At 55.5% G+C, this 12613-nt stretch overlaps 1 protein-coding gene across 1 annotated transcript; it reads right to left on the minus strand.

Annotated features, from left to right (window-relative positions):
- Positions 1-303: 303 nt before the first annotated feature.
- MESD (mesoderm development LRP chaperone) lies at positions 304-9157 on the minus strand. The gene is made up of 3 exons (XM_042987906.1): positions 8924-9157; positions 2822-3054; positions 304-1589 (listed from the first exon to the last, which is right to left on the minus strand). The coding sequence occupies exons 1-3, from the start codon at positions 9116-9118 to the stop codon at positions 1325-1327; spliced, it is 693 nt and encodes a 230-aa protein (XP_042843840.1). The 5' UTR covers positions 9119-9157; the 3' UTR covers positions 304-1324.
- Positions 9158-12613: the final 3456 nt, after the last annotated feature.

The raw sequence follows: 12613 nt of genomic DNA on the forward strand, positions 1-12613 counted from the left end.
AGCGGTGGGATTAGGACTTCCCCACGCGGAAGGCTGCTAACTGGAAACACAAGGCCCGGGACCGTGTGAAGGGCGCCATGCCCGTCCCATCAGGACACCTGCTCCATCCTGACTAGAGAGGACAGAGAGCCGACATGCTCAAGGGACACGCTGAGAGTGCCGAGGGACAGCGCTTGCCCCACCGTGGCTGCGTGCAAGGGTGTAGACGGCCCTCCCCGGGACAGGGCAGGGGCTAAGCTCCAGCCACACAGGAGGGGGTGCACTTCGCGGACGGGGTGAGGCCGCAACAAACACACGGCTGCAGGCCGGGAAGTGAACTTTTTTTTTTTTTGGAAACAAATTAACAGGAGGTTGCACCGAGACAAGGCCGTGGCAGGGGTAGGCACAGACTTTTCACTCTGGACCCTCCTGCAGCGGTGACGTTTCCTAACCACGTCCGTGTGCCCTTTTCAATCTGTTAAAATTGTGAGGGAAGTTCTGTACAAACAATGTGAGTCCTTAAAAATGACACCTGCATATAAATTCTGTAACTCGTACGCAGGGGAGGTCTGACGCACGAACATTGCAGGGCGGTTAGTACCATACGAAACACCACAGATTTAGGCACTTTGTCAAAAAAAAAACCGTTTAGAAACGATGAGGTTACGGAGTCTTCTGTCACACGCCGCCGGCTCCCGATTCACACCCCGACGGTCGTCACATTAAATGGCACGTTTGAGCCCTCGCCGCCCGCACGGCCGCCCCGAGCCGGACACAGGCACAACTGCCGGCCTTTACGGACCACGCGAAACCCGACGGCCGCCGGGAGGTGTCCCCGACTGGCGGCGGGGGCTCCAGTCAAATTCAAAGTCGGGACTTTGCGTGTCCACGTGACCGCGCACGTGCGGGGCTCCGCATCCCGCGTCCTGACCGTGCGGCGCGGACGAGCACCGAGCCCCGCGCCAGGGCGGGAGTTCGCGGCCACGGAGGCGGGGCCCGGTCCCACGGACGGCGTCTGTCCGGCTGGCCGGGACCTGGCAGCCGTCCGGTTGGCGGAAACGAGGGGGGGGGCAGAGCCAGGGCAGTGAGGGGGAGGGGCGCCTCAGGAGCCAGTGCCGCCCCCGGACACGAAGGGCCACCGTTGCCATTTACAGTGATTTTACAGGAACCTCGAACGCGTCCGAGTCCAACGTTAACGCCGAGGCCGCCGTCTTCTCGCTCGAAGCCTCTTAAACGGTAACTCTGGCGTGGACGGCCAACCGGTCGCGGGCCGCAGGATTCTCCGGGGAGTGGCTCCCGCCCCTGCCCGAGCCCGGGGCGCCCCGAGGCGGCCGGGGAGGCCCCCTTACAGCTCCGCCCTCTTACTCCCGGCGCGGTTGTCTTCCTTCGCGGCCTCGGCGGCCCGAGATTTGGGCTCCCCCTCCTTCTTCTTCTTGCCCTTGTCCCGCTTCGTTTTATTCTTCTCCCCGCCGCCTCCCCGGCCGGGGTACACCTGCCCCTCCAGCGTCACATCGGCGCACCTGTCCTGACTGACCAAGAAGTCCTTGATCTCCCAGGCGTAGCTTCCGTCCCGAAGCATGAAGATGGCACGGTCGGACCCCACGATGAACCTCGACAGAAACACGCGGTCAGGACACGCGGGGAAGCGCTAACGGGCACAGCCGCCCTGTGCCACGTGGCCAAGAGGAGCGACTCCTGTCAACCTCGACACAACAAAACGCTACGCTCCTCGAGGCCCCCGGTAGCTACTGACGGTGACGAGCACGACCCGAGCTGAGCTGAGCTGAGCGAACCACGCAACCCCTCGGCTCCAGTCTCGGAGGCAGAGCCCCGGGGAACGATCTGGATCCGCCTCAGCGTGTCAACACTCAACAGGCCCCAAGGGGCAAAGCAGGGGATGAGCCCCGGGCTGGAGCACCGGCGTGGCCGGCGGGCACGGAGCTTCCGCTCCTGGGGGGCCGCGCCCAGCCCACCCCGCAGAGAGGGGCGGTGGCTCTGGACGGGGCGTCAGGGGCACACCGACCGGTCCCCTCGGCGTGTGCGCAGGCCCACGACAGCACCGAGCGTCGTGCTCGGTACCCCTTCGTGTCTGTCTGTCACTGCTATGTCCTAAACTAAGACGCGTGAAGACCCTGAATTGAGGAGGAACAAGAAACTTCCCGAAAACTGCATCTCAGGATCGTACTGAGCTATGAAAACCGGACCCCCGACCTCGGATCAGTTACCTGTCAGCAGTCTGGTCCGAGCGTGTGTGAACACGGCCACACACAGAAGGATCTCCGGCGTGAGAAACCTCTCGGGGGGGGGGGGGGGGGGGGGGGGACCCTGTCCTGCTGTGACTAGTCTGCCCCCAGAGGCCAACCACCTGTCCAGTCTTCCTCAGATGAAACAGAAGTTATGCAGCCCGGCACAGGAGATAAGGTCACTGACACTGTACTAGTGTTGTGGGGGGACAGGGGGGTGGGGGGGGGGGGGTGACAGGTGTAAGGAGCAGGGCACACGGAGCTGACAAACCCTACGTTGTTCGCCCAAAACTAATAGACCGTTTGTCAGCTGCACTCAGAAAAAAAACAGCTGAAGGTATAAAGATATATAAAATTTTACGATCAAATGAGATAGTAAAAAAAAAAAAAAGGCAAAAAAACTTACGGGCCTTGACCAATAATAAACGTTTTTCTTTAAAAAGAAAACAAAGGCAGGGATAAACAGAAGCGTCAAAGAGGAAACCCGAGGCAGGAAAGGTCCTGGGCCCGAGGGAGGCACCGCCAGAAAGGGCGCCCGCTCCAGACTGGGGAAAAGTCCCCGCACCGCCTACGGTTTTCTCAGCGGCCCGCCGCCTCACCTCTGCACGTCGTAGTTGGCGTTGAAAAGGCTGCCCTGCCAGAGGCTGGTGATCTCCTCCGTCTCCTTCTCAGTGGGGTTTCCGGACACAGTGACGAACATCATGAGCGTCTTCCCCTTCCTCGTCATCTTCAGGATGCTCTCGGGCCTGCCCGGGTCTATCTGGGAGAAGTCGATAGGGGCCGAGGGTCTTTTGTGCTCCGGGAGGTCCCCCTCTTCGATGTCGTCATCCTTCTATTAGGACACAAAACACAGCGTCACGCATCATCAGAAATGTGCTTGTCAAGCGGGGCAGGCGAGAAGGGCGGCGCGTGCCCGCAGGTGCGGTGACCCACGTTAGCACAGGAAAAGGAGACCCAGGAGCTGTCCTCCTCTACCTGACCTTCAGGTGAAGCCCGAGTCTCAGGCAGGACTTCCCACCCGTCGTCATTCCGGGTCACCGATACCTGAGGCCCCTGTGTGATGGCTTCAAAGAATCTACCCGATACGGTGGCCTGTAAATACGACCACATTCTGGTTTGGTCCCACAATGAACCACAACACAGCAATGAAGAAGAAAAAAACACTGATGGTGTGCCCCAAACCTCAAAAGGACAATAGTGAGTGACAGAAGCCAGGCACAAAATCAGAAACACTATAAACTTATTTAAGTTCGAGATGAGACACAATTAAGAAATTAGGAACAGCGGTGGCCTCTGGGTGGGGGATGAGGTGGGTTTGACTAGGACGGGGCCCAAGGGAACTTCTGAGATGACAGAAATGGTCTCTACTTTGACAGGACAACACAGATACTCACCGGTCAAACTCCTGCACACTATACTTAAAATCTGCATTTCATGTGTATCAACGTCAACTAAAAAATAAGAACTGTCTGGGGCGCCCAGGTGGCTCAGTCGGTTAAGCCTCCGGCTTCAGCTCGGGTCAGGATCTCACGGCTCGTGGGTTCGGGCCCCGCGTCGGGCCCTGTGCCAACGGCTGAGACTGGAGCCTGCTTTGGATTCTGTGTCTCCCTCTCTCTCTGCTCCTCCCCTGCCCGTGCTCGGTCTCTCTCGCTCTCTCAAAAATAGACATTAAAAATAATTTTTAATAAAAAACCCTGAACTACTCTACTCACTCAACTCTAGTTAGCAGGCTTCGTTTTCTGCAGTCGTGTGAACAAGCAATTCTGATGCTACCATCTGTAACTTCCAGGCTGGAGCCAAGGAGGAAATACGTTAGGGACAATGACACCCGGTTCTTCACTTAGGGGCAGAACTACAGGAGGAAGACGACGCCCTGTGGTGGCCGAAGGACCACGTGATTCTTCATAGGTAGGCAGGCAGACAGAGCGATAAATAAAAATATTTAAGCATCAGAGTTCCTCGGAGAAAAGCCTAATAATTCCAGCCACAAAAGGAAACGACGTACCGAGAGAAGTCACCAAACGGGTGGTCCTTGGAGACACTATGCTAAGTGAAAGAAGCCGCACGCAGAAGACCACGCTGTGCGAGACGGCTGGCATGAAGCGTCCAGAACAGAACAGAGATTCGTGGCTGCCGGCCACAGGCTGGAGGGTCAGGGGAAGTGGGGGAGGGCGACCGAGACGAGAGTCTCTTTCTGGGGTGACGAACATGTTCTAAAATTGATAGTGGTGACGGCGGCACGCCCCTCTGAAAACACCACGGAAACGTACACTCTGAATGGGTGAACTGTCGGGCGTGTGAATTCTCTCAATAAAGCGGGTATCGAACACCCGATAAACGACTAACCTAAAATGACACGAAGAGCCCGTATCTCTCTCTTATTCGGTCCTCTTGACAAACTGGCGAGGACGTCGACAGTCTATTAAAATGCCCCTAATGAAAGGCGAGCACAGGAACTCGTACGGCGGTGCCTGAAGGTGCCCCACGTTTGCATCAGACCTGGGACCTCGCGTGAGCCCCACCTAACTAGCCGGCCGACCGCGGCCGGGACTCCCTCCTCCCCTGGGCCTGTTTCCTCATCTTTAAACAGAAAAGCAGAACCACCTGGCCCCACGGCCCCAACAGTGACTACACACGATGCATAGAGCTTCTCATCTCCGCCACTCTCTCTACCGCTCCGTTTCTTCCTCATTTTTCTTTAAGAGTCGGTGGCGACCGGCACACAGAGGCACGTGCTGTGCAGTCAGAGGGTCTTGGGCAGGTTGGAAAACCACCTATAACGGGGTTGGGTGGGGGACAGCATCTCCCTCCTAGGGTTTGGGGGGTTCAGTGACATAAAGGCAGGCCATAAACACCCAATGATCAGACCCACAACCAGCTGTGGAGATGACGTAGGACCTCCCGGTCGCCGAATTCACAGGCTGTCTCCATCTCCATTTTATTCCTCCCTAACATGTGCTATCGCTTCTTAAAACACCTTCAGACTTGGAGTTGGCTCAGTAACCTAGAATATTTGTATTTTTCACACTGACTTCACTAATGGTCACGAAGTTAACTCCGTACGTCACACATAGCATCTCTTTTCAATGAAAACATAATTGATCAGAAGTCGAGTGCAAACAGCAAGGGTAAGGATTGTTTCCAACAACTTGAATTCCACCTTCTAGGTTTTTGTGTGTGTATCAGTTACCAAAAAGGGGGGAGGGGAGGGGGAGGAACAGTACCCCATGTGGCTGACGGTCGGGTTCTACTTACTTCCTCCCATGCCCCTCGGCTTCTCCGCTGGGCCATCTGATATGTTATCATTTTCTCTACTCCTGCAGCAATCAAGCCTCTAACCCTGGGCAGGGGTGGGACTGTCACAGGTCAGGCATTCCCCAGACACAGCCCGACCCTGCCTCCAGGCATTTTCAACCGGCTTCCCTGCTTCTTCCCTGCTTCTCCGGCTTCCCTGCTTCTTCCCTGCTTCTCCTCCGCTGCTGGTCACATTCAATAGTTACAAAGCTGAACTCCACTTTCTGCAGACCCTTTTCTTCCTCCCTCCCTTGCTCCTTGATGCTAACACTGGCTGCCATGCGCCCAACCTTCAGGACAGCCCTGCGAGGCCCCCACTGAATAGATGAGGGGGACGAGCCTCGGAGAAGAAAATAACTTACTCGAGGTCACATGCTAGCAGGGGGGACACCGACACTGGAGAGCGAACCCACATTTCTGGCTCTGGGATCCGCCCCCCACCTGCCCCTTGCTGTAGAATGAAAGAACTGCCTTTGGTTTTCCTACACCACCTGGGACTCAGCATTAAACCTAACACAGAGGAAAGGGTTCCCGTTCTGCCCCACTTGACCCGGGAGGCAGGCATCTCAATGGAAGAATGATTCTCACACCAGTGGGAAGGAGGTAGGGCGGGGGGATTTAGGGATCGCCCCCTGGGGGAGGAAGTACTGTTTCTCACAAAAGCTCTCCCACAGAAAAATCTCTGCTACCGGGGAAGGGCACTCACATTTGTGGACGGTGTGCAAAAGTTAGCTCACCTGGTCTGCACGGCACCCTGCCAAGGGGAAGGTTGTCCGGCTTCACGGTTAAGGAAAATGAGGGTCACACTTACAAGCAGTAAGGCCGGGTTCAAAACCCCTGTGCCTTCAGCACATCATGCTGTCTCCTGCCTGGTCACACAGCCGCCAGCTACCAAGTTGAGCACACTCTCTCACATTCCCCCTCCACTCTGATCCAGGAGACTCCAGCTCATGCAGGCCCTCCCATCACCTTGCACTTGTACTTCGGCTCACCAGGGTGCGCGGCCAGGCAGTAAAATGGTGAAAAGAATAGGCTTGAGAGTCAAACGACGAAATTCGGAATTCAGCTTATATGCTGTAGGACGTGGGGCAAGTTACTCAACCTCTCTGGGCTTCAAAAGTCATCATCTAGAAAGCAGGGTGAGCACATTAAAGGAGTGCGCATGCCCAGGGCAGTCCTGTTAGCTAACAAAAACTCAGTAAGTATTAACTACGAAGTTGTTTCTGCCTTCGGAGTCTCTGCCCACCCATCCTAAACTTTGCTGACCAATTTTTCTAATCATGAGAGCCCACGATTCAAGAACCCCCGCCACAGCTGGAACCTCACTCCGGGGCACACTCTGAACCCTCTCAAAGCGTTATGAAGGCTGTGCAGTAACCTGGGGAAATGCTTAATATGTCTAATGAGAAAACCAACAGCGGGAAATGACCCCGATGCCAGGCTCTGAGCTGTAAAAACCATCTGCACGCGGAGGGGACACGAGCGAGGGAACACGCGTGTCAGTCCCAAGGTATGAACGATCACACGGAAGCGTTCCATTATGGCAGTATTTGGGTCACACCGCTTTTCAAACTCATCAGGGCCCGTGTATTGTCTTCTAAATTAAGCGAAGACCCCGGAACACTGGAGGCCCAGCGCAGCCTGGTTCGCACCGGCCTTTCCACCCGGACCGCTCACTACCTTGCTTCAAACGCAGCCTTCTCCAGCTAACCGAACTATTCCTACCAGCACGGCTGGCCATCAGAGTGGCGCTAGCCCAGGGTCTTCCCAGGTTTCCTTGGCTAATCCTCAAACTCCTCTGAGGTGGGCATTGCGAACGCCTCTGTTTTGTGGGTGAGGAGACTTTCACCATCAAAGTCACAAGTGGTGTGAACCCAGCCAGTCCAGCTGCCAAGCCTGGCCTCTATTATCTGCACACCGCCCCCCCCCCCAACCCAGCTCCCGCTGCCCTTCTCCACATCGCCCCTGCCTCTAGCCAGATGCCCTGTGCTCCCTGGAACCCTCTGAAAGTCCCACCGCACCTTCTTCCCACAGTACTCCACAATTCCTACTTTGTTTTATGGTTGTTTGTACCGTCACTGCTGTTCCTGATGGTCGGATCCCTTGTTCATCTCTGTTTCTGTCTAACTTAGTACTTCAAGGTATTATTTCCTCAAGAGACAGCGCTCTTACTTTAGGGAATCAGACACTTCAGTAGCTAGACCATAAACAGATGGGCGATTACAAGGGAGACAGTAAACAGGGAAGGAGCTGCTGCGAGACGTTCCCTCTTCGTTAGCAGTGTGCACACTCATAGCTACCCCGTGCACACTCATAGCTACCCCCATCTTGCCATCAGCTGCGGATACGCATGGAAGTACAAGTCTGCTTTCTCCTAGTCAAATTCATCAGATGGTATTTTTTAAACTCACGTCTGAAAGTCTCTATCAAATGAGGCATGCACACGGAGATAACCACAAAGTAAGAAGACATCAGCCTGGGAAGGCATCATCGGGTAAAACCTCATTTTGCAGATAAGGAACCTCAAGCCCAGAGCGGAAACGGGAATTGCCCAAGGTTACACAGCCAGCAGAACCCAAGTTTCTCGGGGCGCCTGGGTGGCTTAGTAGGTTAAGCGGCTGACTCTTGAACTCCGCTGAGGTCACCATCTCAGGGCTCCTTGAGTTCCAGCCCCGCCTCACGCTCTGCACTGCTGGGAATTCTCTCTCCCCCTCTTTCTGCTCCTAACCCACTCATGCTCTCTTTTCTCTCTCTCAAAATACATAAACTTTAAAAAAGAACCCAAGTTTTGGACTCCACTCCACCAGCTCTGCAAATGAGCCAGGACCATTCAACCACTTTTGCAAGGGAAAAAAGGCACGAGTTTTCCTCCAGTGAACCTCATCTAAAAACCTTATCACACACTCCAGAGCACTCAGGTAACAAACCAAAAAACCTACTCTCACAAAAACAAGTCTTTGCTCCTTTAAACGAAATGTGAGCACCAGCTTTTGACCTCCCCCACCCCCACTCCCCAAATTACAAAACCCTCAGCAAGAAATATACTGGAACGAGGAGTCTGGACGCTTCTGGTCCAGAAGACGGGAGAACCAGTAAAGGGGAGATGACCCTCGCTGTGTACCCCTCACCCGCCCGCTCAGCCCGGCCTCGAGGAGCAGCGTGCAAAAGGTCCCCCTCCCCACGCGCCGGGCTCACCGACCACCGGGGCGCCGAGAAAGTAGGGCGAGGCCCCGGAAGGGCGCAAGGGGGCACTGGGGTGAGGCTGGGGCGGGGCAGCAAGGCCGCCCGGCCTTGGCAGAGAGGGCGACACCGAGAAGGGGTGTGGAGGGCGCCCGTGCAGAGGGGCCGGAGGTCAGCGGGACCGGGGCCCGGGACCGAGAGCAGCCGGCGGGTGCGCGCGCGCGGACCTCCCACTGCTCCAGCAGACGCGCCATGTCCGCATCGTTGTAGTCGCGAATATCCTTCTTCTTCTTCCGCGGAGGCGGGCTGGCCTCCCCGGGCGTCCCGGCCGCGCCCTCGGCAGCGCAGGCCCTCGGCGGCAGCAGCAGGTCAGAGGCGCAGAGAAGGACCAGGGCCGCGCGCACCCAACCGGAGGCCGCCATCTTCGCCGCGCCACCGCGGAGACCACGCTTGCGCGCGCCGCGGACCCCGCCCCCGGGTTCTCCTTCCGACCCCGCCTCCCGGCCCGCGCCGACCTACCACGCCCCGCTCCAGCCCCAACCCCCCCGGCCCCGCCTCCTGGACCGCGCCGGCCCGCCACGCCCCGCCTCGTGCCCGCCTCCGGGCTCGCGTCAGCCCCACCGTAGACCCCGCCCCTGGGCCCGCCCCCGCCGCCCTCACGGCCTTACCACGCCCCGCCCCCGGGCTATCGTTCCGACCCCACCCCCCCTGCCCCGCCCCCGCGTCACGCAGACCTACCAGTCCCCGCCTCGTACCCGCTTCCGGGCTCGCGTCGGCCCGGCCATAGGCCACACCCCTTGGCCCGCCTCCCGGCCCACGCCAGTTTACCACGCCCCGCCCCCGGGCTCTCCTTCCGGCCCCGCTCCTGCCCCGCGCCGACCTACCAGGTCCCGCCTCGTACCCGCCTCCCGGCCCGCGTCGGCCCCGCCACAGGCCCCGCCCCTGGGTCCGCCTCCTGGCCCGCGCCGGCCTACCAGGCCCCACCTCGTACTCTCCTCCAGAGGCCCCGCCCCTGCGCCATCTTGGCTCCGCCCCGCCCCCTCCCGCGGTCCAGATAAGGCTCTCGGCCCCTGGCCTGGTCGCCGTCGCCGCCGCCGCGCCCGCTGGTTTGCTGGCGGGAAGCCTCGTCCACAAGTCCCCTCAGGGCCTCCAGGAGCCCCCAGACAGCTCCTCGAGGGGCCTCCGTTTCTGGCCTGCGAAAGGGACTGGAGGGAAAGTTCTGGGAGCTGCCTGGGCTCCGGGAAAACTGTCGTAGCCTGTCGGGCACTTCTTCTCCCTTCCTGCAGCCGCTTACCAAGTAGTGAGTGGCAGGTGGCTCTGCCTTTTCAGGTCACGGATGGACGGGCCCCGCTGCTCTGCTCTTGGGCACAGAGGATTCAGCGCCACCAGCTTTCAGGATCCCTGTCATCTCTGGAACGCGAATAAGACTTAAACGCATCGCTTTTCATTTTTAAGACAGCTTCAGTATTTTGTCTGATTTTAACCTAATACTGTAGGCTCTGACTAATGCATTTTAAAGCTGGATCTTTTTGTTTGTTTGTTTCTTACTTAAAAAGAGCGTGGACAGAGATGCTTTCGAATCACGCGAGTTTTAAATGGCCCGACCTGCTGATGTTTCTTTTAAATTGTTAATTATGTAAAAACATGAAAAAAGACACTGTACTTGTAAGATAGTCACACGTCGTACAACGTTCCAAACATTCTGCTCCACCCCACAACTGTACTCCAATCAAGCCGTTTGTCACATATTGTATACATTTTTCTGTACATTTTTAAACGAAAATGTCTCTTGAAATGTGTTTCATATAAATCTTGTTATATGTATGTCTGTGGCAACAGAGTGTACATATTGGTAAACATTTTGGCTCCTTAAGTGTTTTCACTTAGCAATATAACACGAACTTTCTTTATGCTTCGGCATAGCATATTTGCGAGTTTATTTCTCTATTACCCTACTGATGGACACTTCTTACCAATTTTTCTATTACCAAAAGAAAAAAAATAGCCACAATAAACCTCTTTATTCATGCCTTATGTTATGGGCTGAATTGTATCTCCCCCAGATTTCAGATGTTGAAATCCTAATCCCAGTACCTCAAAATGTGACTGTATTTGGAGATAGGGGCGCTACCGAGGTAATTAAGTTAACAAGAGGTTGCAAAGATTGGTCCCAGTATGCCGTCTTTTTTAAGAAGAGGAAATTTGGGGGTCGTCTGGGTGGCTCAGTCGGTTAAGTGTCTCCCTTCGGCCCAGGTCATGATCTCGTGGTCCGTGATCTCGTGATCCCCTTGTGGGGCTCTGTGCTGAGAGTTCAGAGCCTGGAGCCTGCTTCAGATTCTGTCTCCCTCTCTCTGCTCCCCTACTCACACTCTGTGTTTCTTTTTCTCAAAAATAAACAAACATTAAAAAAATTGGAAAAAAAAAAAAAAAAGAAAGGAAATTTGATCATAATCCTACGGGGTAGAGATCATGTGAAGACACAGGAAGAGGGTGGCGCTCTACAAGCCAAGGAGAGAGGTCTCAGAAGAAACCAATCCTGCCAACACCTCCACCGGGGACTTCTGGCCTCCAGAGCAGTGAGAAAATAAAGTCCTGTTGTTTAAACCACCCGATCCGCTCTACTCTGGTACAGCGGCCCTGGCAAACTAGCATATCCCGCTTGGATAGGATTGGATCCGTGGTAGGCTGCATACAACAGAAAACTGAGTTTCTCGTAAAGTGGCTGAAACAAGACAGAGGGCTTTGTTGTTAACTGTTTCATTTTTCTTTCGCAGAAGCGGTTAGAAACGTAAGCGTCTAGGGCTGGTGGTGTACCTCGGTCATCGGGCACCCAGCCTCTTTCTTACCCTGCTCCGTCATACTGGCTGCTGGTTTCTACCCTCAAGTTCACGGCAAGTGCTGGGATGGCCCCTGGAGCACCCGCGTTGGGATGACTTTCATCCAGGGGACGGGGGAAGGAAGGAGGGTCAAAGGGGCACACTTTTCTAGGGAGCTAGCTTCCTTTAAGCAGCCTGCGTGGATAGCCACACGTGTCTGCTCACATCTCAGTGGCTGGAACCTAGCCCCCCGAAGGACGCTGGGAGACTGTCTTCTAGCCGTATGCGTTGTCACCCCAAATAAAAGCGGGATTCTGTTATCAAGGGACGAGAGGAAGTGGCTGCTGAGTAGACAGCTACCTAACAATGCAGGCAGCACCTTCTCTCCCAGGACGGTTGTTGTGTAAATTCTCTCCCCCAGCAGAGGCACGCATGCGTGCGTCCATATGTATACAGTCTATGACATTTTCCGTTGACATGGAGCAGAAACTCACAAGAAAAAGAGGGTTTTTTTCCTTTTCTTCTCTGAAATCATAGGGGAAATGTCATAAGCTTTCTCCCCAGGGCTCCACCCAGTGGCTCACAGCCCTGTCCCGGTGCAGTCATGCTAAAAAACATGAACAGCTGTGGTCGATCATGTGCTCCGCTGGGAGGGGTCACCCTGCTAATTTATTTTGCCAGCTGCCAAGCTAAGGTGCGAAAGTGCTGAGATTCCTGGTCCACGGTGTCTGGTTATACGGGAAGAAAAAAAAAAAAAGTCATTTACTGTTTCACAGATAGTAGTGGGATTGTGTGAAAAATTCCGGGGCTACCGACTTTCATCGAAGGCACAAATCAATTCAGTTTATAATCCACTGGCTTTTGTGAAAACATCTGGATTGACTGCTGTCACCGTTTTGGTGTTTGGAACTTGAGTCAGTTCAACTCTGCGAGCATTTATTTTCTAAGGGCCTACTGTCAACCAAAAACCAGATGAGGCATTGATGGCAAGATCCCTGCGCTAAAGAGCTGGCCGTCTAGCAGAGGAGATAAACAATACACAGTCAGTATAATGCAGATTACCGGGGGTCACGGCCCGAAGGGATGATATGATTTTGGACT

Source organism: Panthera tigris, chromosome B3 (genome assembly GCF_018350195.1).
Source record: "Panthera tigris isolate Pti1 chromosome B3, P.tigris_Pti1_mat1.1, whole genome shotgun sequence".
NCBI lineage: Eukaryota > Metazoa > Chordata > Mammalia > Carnivora > Felidae > Panthera > Panthera tigris.

Coding starts and splice junctions, on each gene's coding strand:
- MESD (XM_042987906.1), bottom strand. CDS start 9,118: ATGGCGGCCTCCGGTTGGGTGCGCGCGGCCCTGGTCCTTCTCTGCGCC. Junction 3,055..8,923: donor GTCTGCTGGAGCAGTGGGAG/GTCCGCGCGCGC, acceptor GTGTCCTAATAG/AAGGATGACGACATCGAAGA. Junction 1,590..2,821: donor GCCAACTACGACGTGCAGAG/GTGAGGCGGCGG, acceptor GTTTCTGTCGAG/GTTCATCGTGGGGTCCGACC.